A 14,663-nucleotide genomic window follows, 5' to 3' on the forward strand; every position below is an offset into this window, starting at 1 on the left:
GGGAAATCAAATCACCCCATGGTCTGTGTCCTCTGAATTGTCAGTGTCAGAGAAAGCAGTTCACCCTCAGCTACCCTGTCCCCCCAGGTTGAGGAGAGATGACTCCAGTTCAGATGAAGCATGTTTGGGATAAAGTTCATATGATGAGTATCCCTGCCTCAAACTAAAAAGCCCAAATATCACCCACAGACCTCTTTTGTTTGTAGTATGTTCAGGTTCCCTTGAATATGGTCAGTGATTCTAATCCGAACCAAAGCCATTCCCAAGGGAGCAGACTGCCATAGAGACCCCATACTTTCGCTTCTGCATGACTCACCAAATCAGAGAAAGAGAGAAATATTTATTTGTCATGCAGCACACTCTGACACGTGTAATGGGTGACACATGGCAACACACACAAAGATACACACACACGCATTTTCGGGTCACCGATGAAATGTTCTCTGCTCTTCACCCATCCCGTCATCCTTCCCCCAAGGGCAGCTGGGAGCAGACAGCAGCGTGCATGCTGGGACGCACCCGGGGGCCAACCAAGTGCTCCTCTCCGTCTTCACCAGGGATGGACAGCGTTAGCGATCTGTTCTTCTGCATGTTTTTTAAATTGGGTTCTATGGGGGAAACCATTGCGAACATACGGAGAACATGCAAACTCCGGACATAAAGGACCAGAGACCTTCTTGCTGTGAGGCGACAGTACTAGGTATTGAGTGTGAGCAATTTTGGGGTTCAGTGTCCTGCTCAAGGACACTACGGAAGCTGGGATTGAACCAGGGACCTTGCGATCCCCAGCCGGCCGCTCTACCTCCAGAGCTACGTATCAATCAATGTCCCAAAATGTATTGTAGCACTGGTGTTGGACTTGTATGTATCTAGGTCATAACTGTGAGAGTCTGCTTCCTAGGGTCACTGAGACAGCATCCTCTTCCAGCTGCCTGTCTTTCTCCCTTTGAGTTTTGCTGATTAATAATTAACAGCTAGGTTGCGTTATGGGTGTGAGTGTGGATATGATATGCTCTTAGTACCACCATGTGGGGGGCCGGGAGAGTCCCATGCCAATACCTTCAGCACCTGGCGACACAGATTCGAGATCCCTGACAAAAAGACAGCGGAACGTTTTAGAGGAGAATTCATGTACTGTACATAGGCTCTGTGATATTGGTGTGTGCTCATTCCATAAAGTTAACCTAGGATGCCTGTAATATGCAGGTTCAATGACCCTAAGGTCACACCAGATGCTCATTGGTTGATATTCAAACACCCACGGTCACACACATGCACCCACGCACGAACGCACACACATACACACACACATACACATATTGAGAGAGGATCTTGAGTAGTGGAATGATGAGCGTAGATGTTAATTTCCCAAAGTTAAATAAATAAAGAACAAGATTTAATTTAGCACTGTGGCCTGTAATTACACAGACAGCTCAGGTTTAATCTGTTCCTAATAATTAATAACAGACTCATTCTGTTTCCAAGGCGCCAGTAACGAGACCATAACAAGTGCTGCTCGTTTACCATTAGAGTCTCTCCTTAATTAATTAGTCTGTTTGAAGATCAGTTAGTAGGGCTCTTGTCAAAAGTATGCTGTTGATTTTGCAGACACTTCCTTCAAAAGAAACGTAACGCTTAGTAATGTCACATTCATACTGTATCGCACGCAACATTATTGTTTGAGACAGAAGAAGTATTTACTTAGATCAATTGTAATTATTTGTTCTTGAAATAACTGTTCATTACACAAAATGTTCATATTTTGCATAGAACAGCAGATCACATAATTAATGCCTGCACACTGACACCCGGAACACATGCATTTCTGAGCATTTGTTGTTTATATATTTTGCAATATTCTGTAAAATAACTTGAATGTAAAAAGTGTACTATATATTAGATTTCTCATTAGAATGCAGGTAGTAAGGTGTGCAAGTGTGTGTGTGTGTGTGTGTGTGTGTGTGTGTGTGTGTGTGTGTGTGTGTGTGTGTGTGTCTGTGTGTGTGTATGCGTGCATGCGTGCGTGTACACCAGCTTGTGGTGATACATTCACTGATGCATTCTACATGGTGGGAAGGTCCCTCATTTCCCATGGTTGCCCACCGGCAGTGAGACGACGATGACTCAATGATGGAGGTGGCACAGCTGGGGTCTTAGTCCAGCACAGACACACCATGACAACGCTAAGCTCCATTCAACAGGGTCACTCAGAGGTCGAGTGGGACGCAGCATATCAACAATCTCCACTCCACCATAGTCCATTCCACCTAACACCTGTGGCCGGGATGTGACCGCAGGCCCATTCACCCCACTAAAAAGATTAGCTGGACAGTGGGGGGTATGGGAGAGGATAGAATAGCCTCTGCAGAGCCACAATCCCCTGACAAGACTCTCTGGTTTCACCCCTACAGCTTACTGCACTATGGAAACCAGAGGGGTCTGTGGGATAAGTGTGACAGTCTATCAGTATATCAATCTCTTAACAACTCACATACAATACAATACCTGTAAGTTGAGTTGACACAAAAAATGAGACACCGACTCAGCTATTCTGGCCAAGTGCAGCTATGTATTAGCCCCTAACTGATTCCACACTTCAATGAGGGCTTTCTGCTTAATGGAACTTACAGTACATTTTCTGTCTTTCTAGCTCAGGGCAGCGATCATGACCAGAAATATCCACTGTTTGACAGTATTGTGTTATATTTAATCATGTCATCTCAAGCTTTCATCTAATTGATTATGAATGAATTAATATACGTATACTCTTGGTGAGCACGTTTACAGGAGGGCAATTGGCTGTACAGCAGTAGAGACGATAATAACACACAGTATCAAGTGAGACAGAACAAGTGCACGTGTTGTCTCACTGTTTATATAGCATGCATCAAAAAAGCGCCCGGAAAAAAATCTGTGATGTCAAAACCAAACCTACACACTTGCACAGCACATTGGTGTTACCATCAAACCTCAGCTTATTATCAATTACTGTATAGTGCCCAAGTACTTGTATGACTCAATGATGTCTGCATCCTGACTATTCATTTGAGTGTTGATAGGTTCTGTGACATTTACCTGACTTTCCCCAGGCCCGGCATTCCGTCTGCCTCTCTAATCCTCTCACGTCACCGCCTCCATCTTTTCGTTCCTCTGGGTCCAACCCTGTAAAAAAAAGACATTCTACATTGATTGTCTGACACACAGCCTTTATCCTGGGAGATTTATTGATTGTCTGACACTCAGCCTTCATCCTTGGAGATCTAGGGAGAAGACCATTTCCCCGGACCCCTTACCCTCAGTCTGTCATCTCTCGTGAAATTACCCTTTCCCTGGTAATTCTAGAATGGAGTTGGATTCCCTTGCAAAATGAAATGGCAAATCCCCCTTCTTGCTTTGGCTGTCTACTTGTTTAAAAATGTCATGTGAGCCTTGTTACAGATTAACCCATTAGCAGTCTTAGTGATATTTCCATGCAAATTTGTGCAAAAGCACCAAATTTGGCTCAGATGTAGCCCAGGGCATTCTCTAATGATTTAGCAAGAGCGCCCGGGCCGGCCAATTCTAGTATGGCCACCACCTGAAAAAGGTTTTGGCTACAACTTTTGAGCCAGATGAGCTACAAATGCAAACTTGGTGTCTATTTTATTTGACCATTAGAAACATGTTGGAAGGCTTATGTTTATGACTGGGTGTGCTTGGACCCCTAATTTGCATATTTCCAAGATGGAGACTACCCGAAAATAAGTTTTACCATAACCTTTGACTCTTTTGGCTAACTTGGTGTCTATTTTACACCTTTTGAGCATAAGAAACACATTTGAATACTCATTTAGGATTAAATCTATCTAGAGCACCCTAATTTGCAACTGTGCATTCCACAATAAATCACTTCTTTAGCTGGGTAAATTTTTTATTGGCTCTACTGAAATAGTTCCTCACACACAATTGCACAGGCAAGCTCCTGAGCCTGCCTGCCAGGCCAGAAGAATGCGTTTAGTCAGACCTGAATGTGGAAGGAAGGCAGCTAGGCCGATTGACTTAATAGCTTCTCTCTTTCTCTCGCCTCCCCTTGGTCCACTCATCACTTCACCTGGCTTTTCACAATGTCAGTCAGGCCAGTAGCACAGAATAATAACTACTCTACTGCCTGGCTGAATGCCCCTATTGTCTCCAGCTAGAGAGAGGGGTGAAAATATAAAATGTACCCTTTCTCTCAGTTTTCTACATGAGGCATGCAGAGAGAGAGCACTTGTGACGTAAGGAGTCTATCTGAATGGGTTGGAGGCACGCAACCAACCCCGCGAAGCTACTGGAGTTCTGTGTTCACTGCCTGAGATTCGCTGCCTGAGATCCCTGTAATCAATACGTCACTCTGAACGAGAGGCAGATGTAACACTATGGGAAGTTAGGCTTGAGAAGTTAGGCTTGTGGACATAAGAAGCCTGTGGGCGAACTTCGCTCAATATGGGCCGCAGGCTCCAAGTAGAAACAAAACACATCCAGGCCCTGCTCACTATGTACACAGACAGCAGGTTAAATATTGATCGTCTACCCTCCCAGAACCCGAGATACGAGTATCGAACCGGCCGCCATAGAGAATGAATGGAGAAATTCAAGTTAAATGTACTGTACCAATAGGAATGGGTTCTACTCTTCTATTCATAAAATTGCTTCAATACAAATGACATCTGTAAGGTACAGTATATAGGTTGTTTGTTTTCACCAGTTTGATCTTAACTCGTTCCTACAACTCTATACTCAAACCAAAATCACACAAAAATAGAGACTTATGATATTGCATGATGCATTATAGGATTAAATGGATCATCTACAATGACTATTAATAAAGGAGGTCATGTATTCTAAATGAATACTGCAGAGGCGTAGCCAGAAATCACCTGGTGGGTGGGTGGAGGCAAAAAAAATGGGTGGGCAACAAAGCACAATTTATGCCCCAAGTTATGGTAATAATATTACGTATTAGGGTCTTGAGCATCCTACCCTGAAACATGTACAGAACATTGTGCATGGCAAACCATGCACTTTACAGCTGCATTTCTTGGAGCTACAAGGAGTTTCACTCTTGCAGCCACACCGGATCATCTTCAGGATGTAGTCTGGAACAAGTTTGACATCTTCTGATAGGTGGATTGGGATCAGTGCCCTGTTACTGGTGTCATTTTTCCATCCAAATTCCTCTGGGTTAATTGCAGGTGGCAGATTGTTATTGAGATTTTGCCACAGGTACGCTTGGAAGTGGGCCCTCTTTACATTTTCAGTGAATGCTTCCTTTGTTGGAGGTATAGCAGCTAGATTTGGTGAAGACGTGTCCTTTCCCGTTCTTTTTTCCCCAGACAAGTAGCCTTGTGTGTGTCATGTCCATGCTCTCCATTATGCCATAACAGGCTGAGATGAAGGCAGTGGATTGGTCAAGGACTTGCTGGAATGGTGCATCCACATTGCCAATAGCTGATAGATTGTAACCAGCTTTCAGGGCTTTGATGACAGAGCCTTTTCCCAAACCATAGTACGACGCTACAGTGTCACATCCTGATATGGCATGGGCTGGTAAAAGTGACTAGTGACTAGACTAGAATAGCAGTGTATTTTCTATTTCTGGAACACGAACAACATGGATAATATCAAATGAAAGAATTCAATTCTCTGTTCCTCCTTGAAAAATGACCTACTTGATCTACATCATAAAAATATGCCTGACATGTATTTGGTTGCATTTGTAAACTAATAAAATAATCTTAAAATCTATTCTAAAACTGACTGGTAACCAGTGTATTGATTGTAAGACTGGTGTGATGGATGCCCTTCTTCTGGTCTTAGTGAGGACATGTGCTGCAGCATTTTGTATAATTTGAAGTTGACTAATAGCTTTCTTTGGTAGACCAGATAGGAGAGCATTACAGTAATCCAACCTGCTACTGATAAAATTATGCATTAGTCTTTCAGTGTCAGCCTGGAAGAGAAAAAGGTTTCACTTTAGATAGATACAGTAGATAGATAGGTAGATAGACAGACAGACAGACAGACAGACAGACAGACAGACAGACAGACATAGATATTCACCTTAGCAATGTTTCTCAAGTGTGTGTGTGTGTCACCTTAGCAATATTTCTCAAAATATGTCCTTGTCACATTTTTTATATGGGCCTCAAAATCAATTAAAACAGTCACTTTAGCTGAGAGAAGTAGAAGACCATGGGACTGGGGAGGAAGGAGCACGGGCGTGGGCTTTGAGGAGACGGCCAGTCAATCTGGAAGACAAAGCCTCAGCCTAAAACAGAAGAGCGTCATGGTGTGTCACCGGATATAAGGGTGGAGAGGGTGTGTGTGTGTGTGTGTGATGTCTCCTCTGACGACAATCTAATCCTATCTGTCACACGTCAGCCAGCTGCCTCAGGGACCAGGAGGAGGAGGCACTCTCTCGATTTGGGGATAATGTCTAAAGGAATTAATTTTCTCCTCACTAAATGTGTTTGTGTGAATGTGTCAGATAGGGACTAACAAGCATATGTGTACAAGGAGGATGCAAAGCATACAAGCACACAAAACAGAACACTGTTCCATTTCAGAAAGGTGTAGACTAACCTTCACAGGAAAGATTCAGTGGCTAATACTGAAGCACAGTTCTCTAATATTATGAGATTGTTTGAGCCATACAGTTATGAATGCTCTTTAAATTACATCTCCACAGTACCTTGTCAACTGCTTTCAATGTTGTTGTTGTCCACAAAAGGTTAAAAAGAGGTTGACTGACAGAATCTCCCTAAGGTGAAATAGATAGACACATTTATTTAGACAGGGAAGAACTAGTCTCGCGGGCCAGACAAGTCGACTTCCGGTCCGGATTGTCTACTACGTCTGGTATTCAGCGCAGAAATTTTGTTGAAGGAAATTGGGGAAAAAACGAGCGGATATTCCGTCAAAATTCCATAGGGAGTAGTAGACAGTCCGGACCGGAAGTGATGCTTTTTTTAAGAACTTCCTTTTACAAATTCTAAGCGGCTGAAGTCCAGACCTCTGCAGAGAGTCTGGCTCCAAGACTAGGGAAGAACATACTAAGACCAGGTCTCTTTTACAGATGTTCCCTGCTTACAAACAACATACTGTAGGCCTACAGTAATTCAGTAGCAGAGTACAGAAAAGTACAGAAAAATACTAGAACAGTGACAGCGTGCAGACAACAATGACTATGAACGAACTTACAATCAATTAATACAGCAATACCGTAGCAGAGTATAAAGTTAATAGCAATGTTAATGAAATGCAAGAATTACTTTTCCAAGAATATAGCTGCAAGCAGCGATATGCAGGCAACAAATGAAACGTCATAGCCACATTTGAATCGAACGGTACCGCAGTTTTGAAAATCGGGCATAGGTTAAGCATAAACGCACTTCTAACTTTGACATGTTGGTGGCGCTAGAATGTTCGAGGTATCAACATAGACTTGGTGACAGGAGTCACGGGACCATCCCCTATGAATGTGCCAAATCTTGTTTTGATACAAGAAGACAACACTTCCTTTGAAGACAACACTTCCTTTTTGGCGGCTTCACTGACGATCTTGATTGGCTGTAACGGATGAATGCTTTTGAAAATCAAAAATCTATCTGATATCCTTCTGTGCTAATTTTCGTGAGGATTTGAAGAAGATTGTGGCCTGTGAAATATTTTTTGACTTTTTATAAAATCCAACATGGCGGAATATCCAATATGGTGGAAATGACTTAATCTGGTGCGTTGAACTTGATTTTGTCTTTTCATTGACTGACTTGGTTCATCTGGGTGTCTGTCGCTGGACTGTGCCTTGCGCGTTCGGGATCTCGGGATTGGTATGTTTGAAAAGATGCAACGCGGGAATGTCATGGCATTTGGCTCATGTATGAATGGAGAAAATCAGTGGTGGCCCCGGGTAGGATTTCACAGTAATGTACAGAGAACTACAGTATGTGTGTAAGGGCTAAGACAGACCAGTGTTGCCATCTCCTCTGTAAGGTAGCTGTTGGCTCTCCCAAAAGTAGCTACAGTAGAAGCAGAACCGTTAAGAGATTAACTCTGTTCACAGTTCATAGTCGTTTGCAGATTGATTGCACCTGTGACAGTATGCAACACTCACCTTGTGCGCTGCGTACAATAACAGCATTTCGCCCCACTTTCGACTTGAATTTCACATTGTAGGCCTGCCTGCTGGCACCATATACAAGAAATAATTGTTTACATTAAAATATGTTCACCTTCATGGCAAAGGATAGGGAGGAGGCAAGTGCGCGCACAGAGCCACAAAATGCATTCATGGGGGAGGTCTGTGCTCTCTCCGAGTACCATTTCTAGTTATATAGTACTGTAATACCTAACCAGTGCATATCTGAGAGTGTAGTGAAGGGACACGGTAAGGACAACCATTGCCTCCATTTGGAGGAGGGTTGTGGTGACAAGGGCAAACACCTCCAGTCCTTCAGACCGCACAAAGATAACAGTCAGCACTTTAGGGCTGTGACATCATCAGAGGCCGACGTGACGGGGACTTGCTGATTGGCTAGTGGAGAAGAGAAGTGGACAGCTGAGGTTGAAAAGGCCCTCTAGGTCCTGATGCGATAAAGGCTTTCCATGTCCACGGGTGCCAGGGGAGGGTGCGGTGTCACATAACCCATGAATGCATGCCTCTCCTGGGACCGAGATGACAAAGAAGAGCATGCTGTTGGAAATGGTGGGAAGACAGGGGAGATGGAGATACTTCTCTGGAGCAAAGCCTTTTAGGAAGCACTGTTTTAATCAAAATAATTTTAGAGAGCAGGTAATGGTGAGAAGCCCAGTGGTTGGAGCATCTGACCAGTGATCAAAAGACTGCTGATTCAAGACCGGGCCAGGCCACTTTACAATCATTACCTACCATTGTGCCCTTGAGCAAGTGCTCCCCAACACTAGCTCAAAACATTGTAAGTCACTTTGGATAAAAGCATCTGCTAAATTACCAAATTGTAGGAAGGAGACAGGCACACTTGCAGGCAGCTGAGACCATCAAAACTCTTCACTGAAGACAGATGTGGGTCACAAATAATGTGTCTGAAAAAGTGAAAAACAGGCGCTCTTGCTGTTATCCTTGAAAGACTGCATCAAAATCATACCCATGTGGTGAAGTAAGCGTTGCAGGTTAATGAGAACTCTCTACTGCTCTCTGCTGGTGTGCAAAGCTATTGACTACTGCTGATTGGTTTCAATCTCATATTACAAATGGACACCCACAGACACACACGGACGGACAGACATAAATGTCACCTATAGAGACGGCTGCACCGCTTAAAAATCCACCAAAGATGAAAATGTATTGGGCAACTTGGGAGACATAAGACTGCTATTCATTTAAATATCAGTGATCATGACCATGTCAGATGTACGAGATACATTCTGCCTGGGAGAGAAATTGAATATCCAAACGTACCTTTTTGTTCCACACTGTTGCCTTGAAGTAGACCCTTGACATCAGTAAATTAACATTTTACTGAATTATTATTTGTCTGGTCCTCTTACTGTCACAAACCGACAAATGCAGTCACTCTCACACTCATTCTTCCATTGTTCACCCTCAGTGTCATTCCCCTCTAATTTGTAACAATCTGCCACACTCACACGTATATAGTATGCGCACACAAATACATCCATTCATTGCAAGACCAAGATAAGAGTTACCATGGTGAATAATTCATGTATGTCTCTGTGCACTATAAAGGTTAAGATTTTAATGTAGCCTCTCCTCCTGTGAATCCCTTTTAAAGATTACCTCTTGTATTCAGCTGACAAACCCCATCAGTGGAACCCATAATTAAGTAGCTTTATGCAGGGGGAGAATCAGGCCGCTGCCCTGTGAGTCAGATCTGATTAGCGCCTTTCTCTTTAACACATGTAGAGTTTTGCATTTCTCTGCTGTTTACATCTCACCACCGTTAGCCCAGCCTGTAATTTGTTTTGTTGTAGGCGGGGAACATTCAAAATAACGATGGTTACGCATCATAACCATATTTATGTGTGGAGCAAAGCCCCACAGGGCAAGCTCCTTATTGGCTTAACCAATCGTAGCTAGCTAAATTGACTGAAGAAAGAAACATACACGCACCTCCTTATTGGCTTAACCAATCGTAGCTAGCTACATTGACTGAAGAAAAAAAACATACCTTACACGCACCTGCGACCAATTAGAACAGGTGCACCACTATAAAACTGCCGAGACCACGCAACAGCACCTAGCCAAAACTTTCCGCGAGCAGACTGGGGTTCAGCAAAGTCTATGCCCTGTGGCGCTTTGCGCCACTCATACAGTAGAACAAGGGTTACGATGCAAGGTAAGTTTATTTGTACAGCACATTTCAGCGACAAGGCAATTCAAAGCGCTTTACATGAAACATTAAAAGCATCAAGACAAAGTGCAAGAAACACATTATAAAATAACATTAAAAACAAAATGCAAAGCAGTGGCAAAAAGAGAAGTTGTCAGTCTTTTCATATTTTGTATTTGCACTAGTTTTTGTACTGCATTTGCACTCTCATTTCTTTGCACTGACCTCTCCTGCACCATCTTGTATGTCGTCTGCAACAGCGTATGCCATTATCCTAGTCAAATTCCTAGTATGTGTGAACCATATACAGTACATGGCTAATAAACGGATCTTGAAATCTTGAAAACACATTTTTCTTGAGGTTCTATTTCCAATCACAAAGACAGAGGCATAGGAAAGGCCTGGATACTTGAAAGATGCATACTGTGTACTTGAATTAATATTCAAGCATACAATGTGATGCTGGACAGAGAGGAACAAACTCATTCAGTCAGTCATTCAGCCTCCTTTATCAGATTTCATTCAGCACAGACCGTCAATGATGTTCCCCAACTGCCTTTTTTAAAAAGAGAGAGAGAGGAAGGGATTGACAGAGGGAGAAATGCTCTGATGATAGTTTGACCTAGTCCCCCACCCAATGAAATCGACGGAGAGATATTAATTTGACCCTTGTACTGTACGTTAGTGTGTGTGTGCGTAGGTTAGTGTTTGCGTGTGCGTTAGTTCGTCCATCATTGATGTACCACAGCCCCCCACCTGGCTGCACTTCCAATTCCCATTGCCAAGTACATTTTGCTTTGTACATAAAAAACTATGCTTGATGTCTCAGTAAAAGTATAGTCTTTTCTACTCAGGAGCCCGCTACTATCTAAATCTAAATCTACTATTTGAATCACTGATATTTTAATTCACTACTTTTGAATAAATACTTTATTTTAGACCAAACAAAAAATATGACAAGCCTCTATGCCAGCTCTATAAATCTAAATAAACTAGAAAAGCCCACTCCACTTACTGTACATATTCAACAACTGTACATGCTAATAACATGCATTGTGAGTGGGGGATGACAGGTGAGTGTGCACTTGTTGCAGGGACTGAGGTAAGGACTGCAACACATGGAGAGACACAGGGAAGACATCCTGCTTTGATTATTATTGGGATTGCTGCTGTGAAGATGATAACATAATCTTGCATCTACTTGCATCACTCTCTGGGGAAACTACTAGAGAGTGATGCAAGTAGGATGCACATGGAGTTTGTGACCTCTCTGCTAATTCAATTGATGATGCTGAATTAAGTCTCAGCTGGACATGAAACATGATATTCTCATGACGTAGGAAAGGACACCCGCCTATCTGTTCCAACTCCCTGCTACCTGGAACGGCAGAGAATGAATCACACATCTGCTATGGTAACCTTGACAGAGGTCACTATGTAAAACAATATTATGTGACCAAATCCCTGGTGGGAGTAGAGCCTGTAACCTTCAGAGGCTTACAATAGTGCCCTTGGAACAAAACTGCAGCTGAGACTGAATGAGAATACAGAACACTACTTTGAGCTCAGTATTTAGGCCTACTGCTTAGCCATTGTCAATTTGATTTATATTCAAGCAAAATTGCTCAACATTCTGAATGATTTATGAAAAACTGAAACCATGAATTTAATTATTTATGAATGAAACATTGGACAGTTGTACTCCCCCAGTTGGCTGGTGTATCAGAAGATACCTGTACATGATACTCTTTTGTCTGTTGTAGCAGACTATTCACAAGATCTCTGATATTTTAAATCCACCTGTAGGCACTGAGAAATTGGGTCAGCTATGTCCTGAACACCATGATGACATTTCCCTTACTACAGAGGAAATGGAAGGGGGGGTTTTTTTGGGGGGGGGACTGCTTCTTAATATGTCGAGGAAGGTAAGTGGGCTTGGCTGGTAAGATACAGATGTGGACAAAATTGTTGGTACCCTTCCGTTTAAGAAAGAATAACCCACAATGGTCACTGAAATAACTTGAAACTGAAAATAAAATAAAGAAAATTAACTAATGAAAATCAGCCATTGCTTTTGAATTGTGGTTCAATAGAATAATTAAAAATAAATAAATAATGAAACTGGCATGGACAAAAATGATGGTAGAAAATATTGAAATTAATTTGACCACAGGGACATTTTAAACTGAGGTGTGTCCTCTAATTAGCATCACAGGTGTCTTCAAACTTGTAATCAGTCAGTCTGCCTATTTTAAAGGGTGAAAGGTAATCGCTGTGCTCTTTGGTATCATTGGGATTGTTCATCATCATCTGAACAATCCCTCTTTCTAATTCAGCGTCTGCTACTTCCCTGGAACGGTTGATGTATCGTAGCATTAAGGTAAAGTTAAAGTGGTGTGCCATTTGAGGCACTCCGCTCGCTTGGGAGTCTGGCATCTGCCTACACACAAAACATAATGACACATTCTTGACTGACGTAGCTACCTCATAAGCCCCATTTCAAAGTGAGGTTTTCCACGGCTGACGGTGTTGGTCTAACCATGGAAAACCACAGGATGATAAGTTTTTGGGGTGCTAAGCCTGGACGCTATTCTACCACAATGTTTTGAGTCTGGAGTGGTTGGCTCTACTATTTATCCAATTCTACGAGGGTGTGTTTACTTTGAGGTGTACTTAGTCTAATCTGTGTCTGGTGGCCACTACCACCTTGCATTGACTAGCTTGGCTCCAGTTGGGTTTCCCTGCTACCTTAACTGCTGTGTGGGTGATGAGCCAGGTCTGATGAGGCTCCTCCCACTTCGCATCTAATGTCTCTTCTTTGAAAACGTCTTTATCATCACATACTGGCCTGGGATTAGAGCCTGTCCCCCCTCGGGGATCTTGCTCCATGCTGCCAGCACCTGTTTGTGGGCCCTGGCCACTGCCATGCTCAATTACTCACAGTAACCACTCAACGCATCACTAGTGAGATGAACATCTGCTTGCCACAGATGACCTCGAAAGGGCTAAGGCCCATCTCCTGATTGTGTTGCTCGAATGGAGCAAAGCACGAGACTCAAAGCGTCGGGCCAACGCACGCCCTCCTGATGACTTTGTGAGTCTCTCCTTGATGACACGGTTCATTCTTTCAGTCAGAGTCCACTACTCTGAGGATGATAAGAACAGTGGAGTGAATCTGTGTTGCCAGATAAGGGAGCAACCGATGTGAAGTGTGTGTTAAGACTCCGGATGGCCTGAGGGAAGCAACTCCTCCTCAGTCTCTCAGTTCTTTCCCTGAGGCTGCAGAGGCGTCTCCCTGACCTCAGCAGAGTGAACAGTCCATTGTTTGGGTGAGAGATGTCCTCCATAATTTTCTGTGCTCTCCTCCTCACCCTCCTTTCGTAGATGTCCTGCAGGGTGGGAAGAGATGTTCTGGCGGTGCGCTCAGCGGAGCGTACCACTCTCTGCAGGGCAGCTCGGTCACGGGCGGAGCAGTTCCCGTACCAGTCGGTGACACAGCCTGTCAGAATGCTCTCGACAGCTGAGGAGTAAAAGGTCTTCAGGATGGAGGGTGAGACCTTGAACCTCCTCAGCTGTCGGAGGAAGTAGAGTCTCTGTCGTGCCTTCTTGAGTGTATGTTGTGTGTGTACAGTCCAGGTGAGGTCCTCGGTGATGTGGATGCTTGAAGCTGGAAACCCTCTCCACAGGCTCCCCGCTGGTATAGTGGGGTGTGTCCGCCATCCCGCTGCCTCCTGAAGTCCACCACCATCTCCATTGAGAGTTACAGAATACGTTGATTGCAGTGATTGCCTCAAAAGGTTGTGCAGCAAAATATTAAGTTAAGGGTACCATCATTTTTGGCCAGGCCAGTTTCATTATTTTTTTTATAATTCTGTTGAACCACAATTCAAAAACAATGGCTGATTTTCTTTAGTTAATTTTCAGTTATTTTTTTTTAATTATTACTTTGTCAGTTTCAAGTTATTTCAGTGACCATTGTGGGTTTTTCTTTCTTTAACGGAAGGGTACCAACAATTTTGTCCACGTCTGCATAGCCCAGAGACTTGTGAGACTCGCAAGTCATCGTACTTCCCATTCTTGCCCTTATCTTTCTTTCTTATCCTTCCTCTACCTTCCCATTAAGGTCACCACTCCATAAGAAGATATGCTGTCAAAATCCGAATTATTTTAACATTTAACATGTTCCTTTCACACAGATAGGATCATAATTGAATCTCGGTTACGGGGCTGACCCTGTAACTGCTTCTGAGCGTTTGGTAAATGACAGCAGGCTGGCAGAAAAAAGGCATCTTGATATGAAAAAGGCAAGATATT

At 43.2% G+C, this 14,663-nt stretch overlaps 1 protein-coding gene across 1 annotated transcript in view; it reads right to left on the bottom strand.

Moving 5' to 3' along the window:
- Nucleotides 1–2,985: 2,985 nt before the first annotated feature.
- kmo (kynurenine 3-monooxygenase) overlaps nucleotides 2,986–14,663 on the bottom strand; it is a 34,662-nt gene continuing 22,984 nt past the window's right edge. Inside the window, exon 15 of the mRNA XM_084458803.1 lies at nucleotides 2,986–3,162. Coding sequence (XP_084314929.1) covers nucleotides 3,121–3,162 — 42 coding nt within the window. The 3' untranslated portion in view covers nucleotides 2,986–3,120. The remainder of the gene's footprint in view (nucleotides 3,163–14,663) is intronic.

The sequence above is a fragment of the Borostomias antarcticus genome (genome assembly GCF_949987555.1).
Source record: "Borostomias antarcticus genome assembly, chromosome: 25".
Taxonomy (NCBI): Eukaryota; Metazoa; Chordata; class Actinopteri; order Stomiiformes; family Stomiidae; genus Borostomias; species Borostomias antarcticus.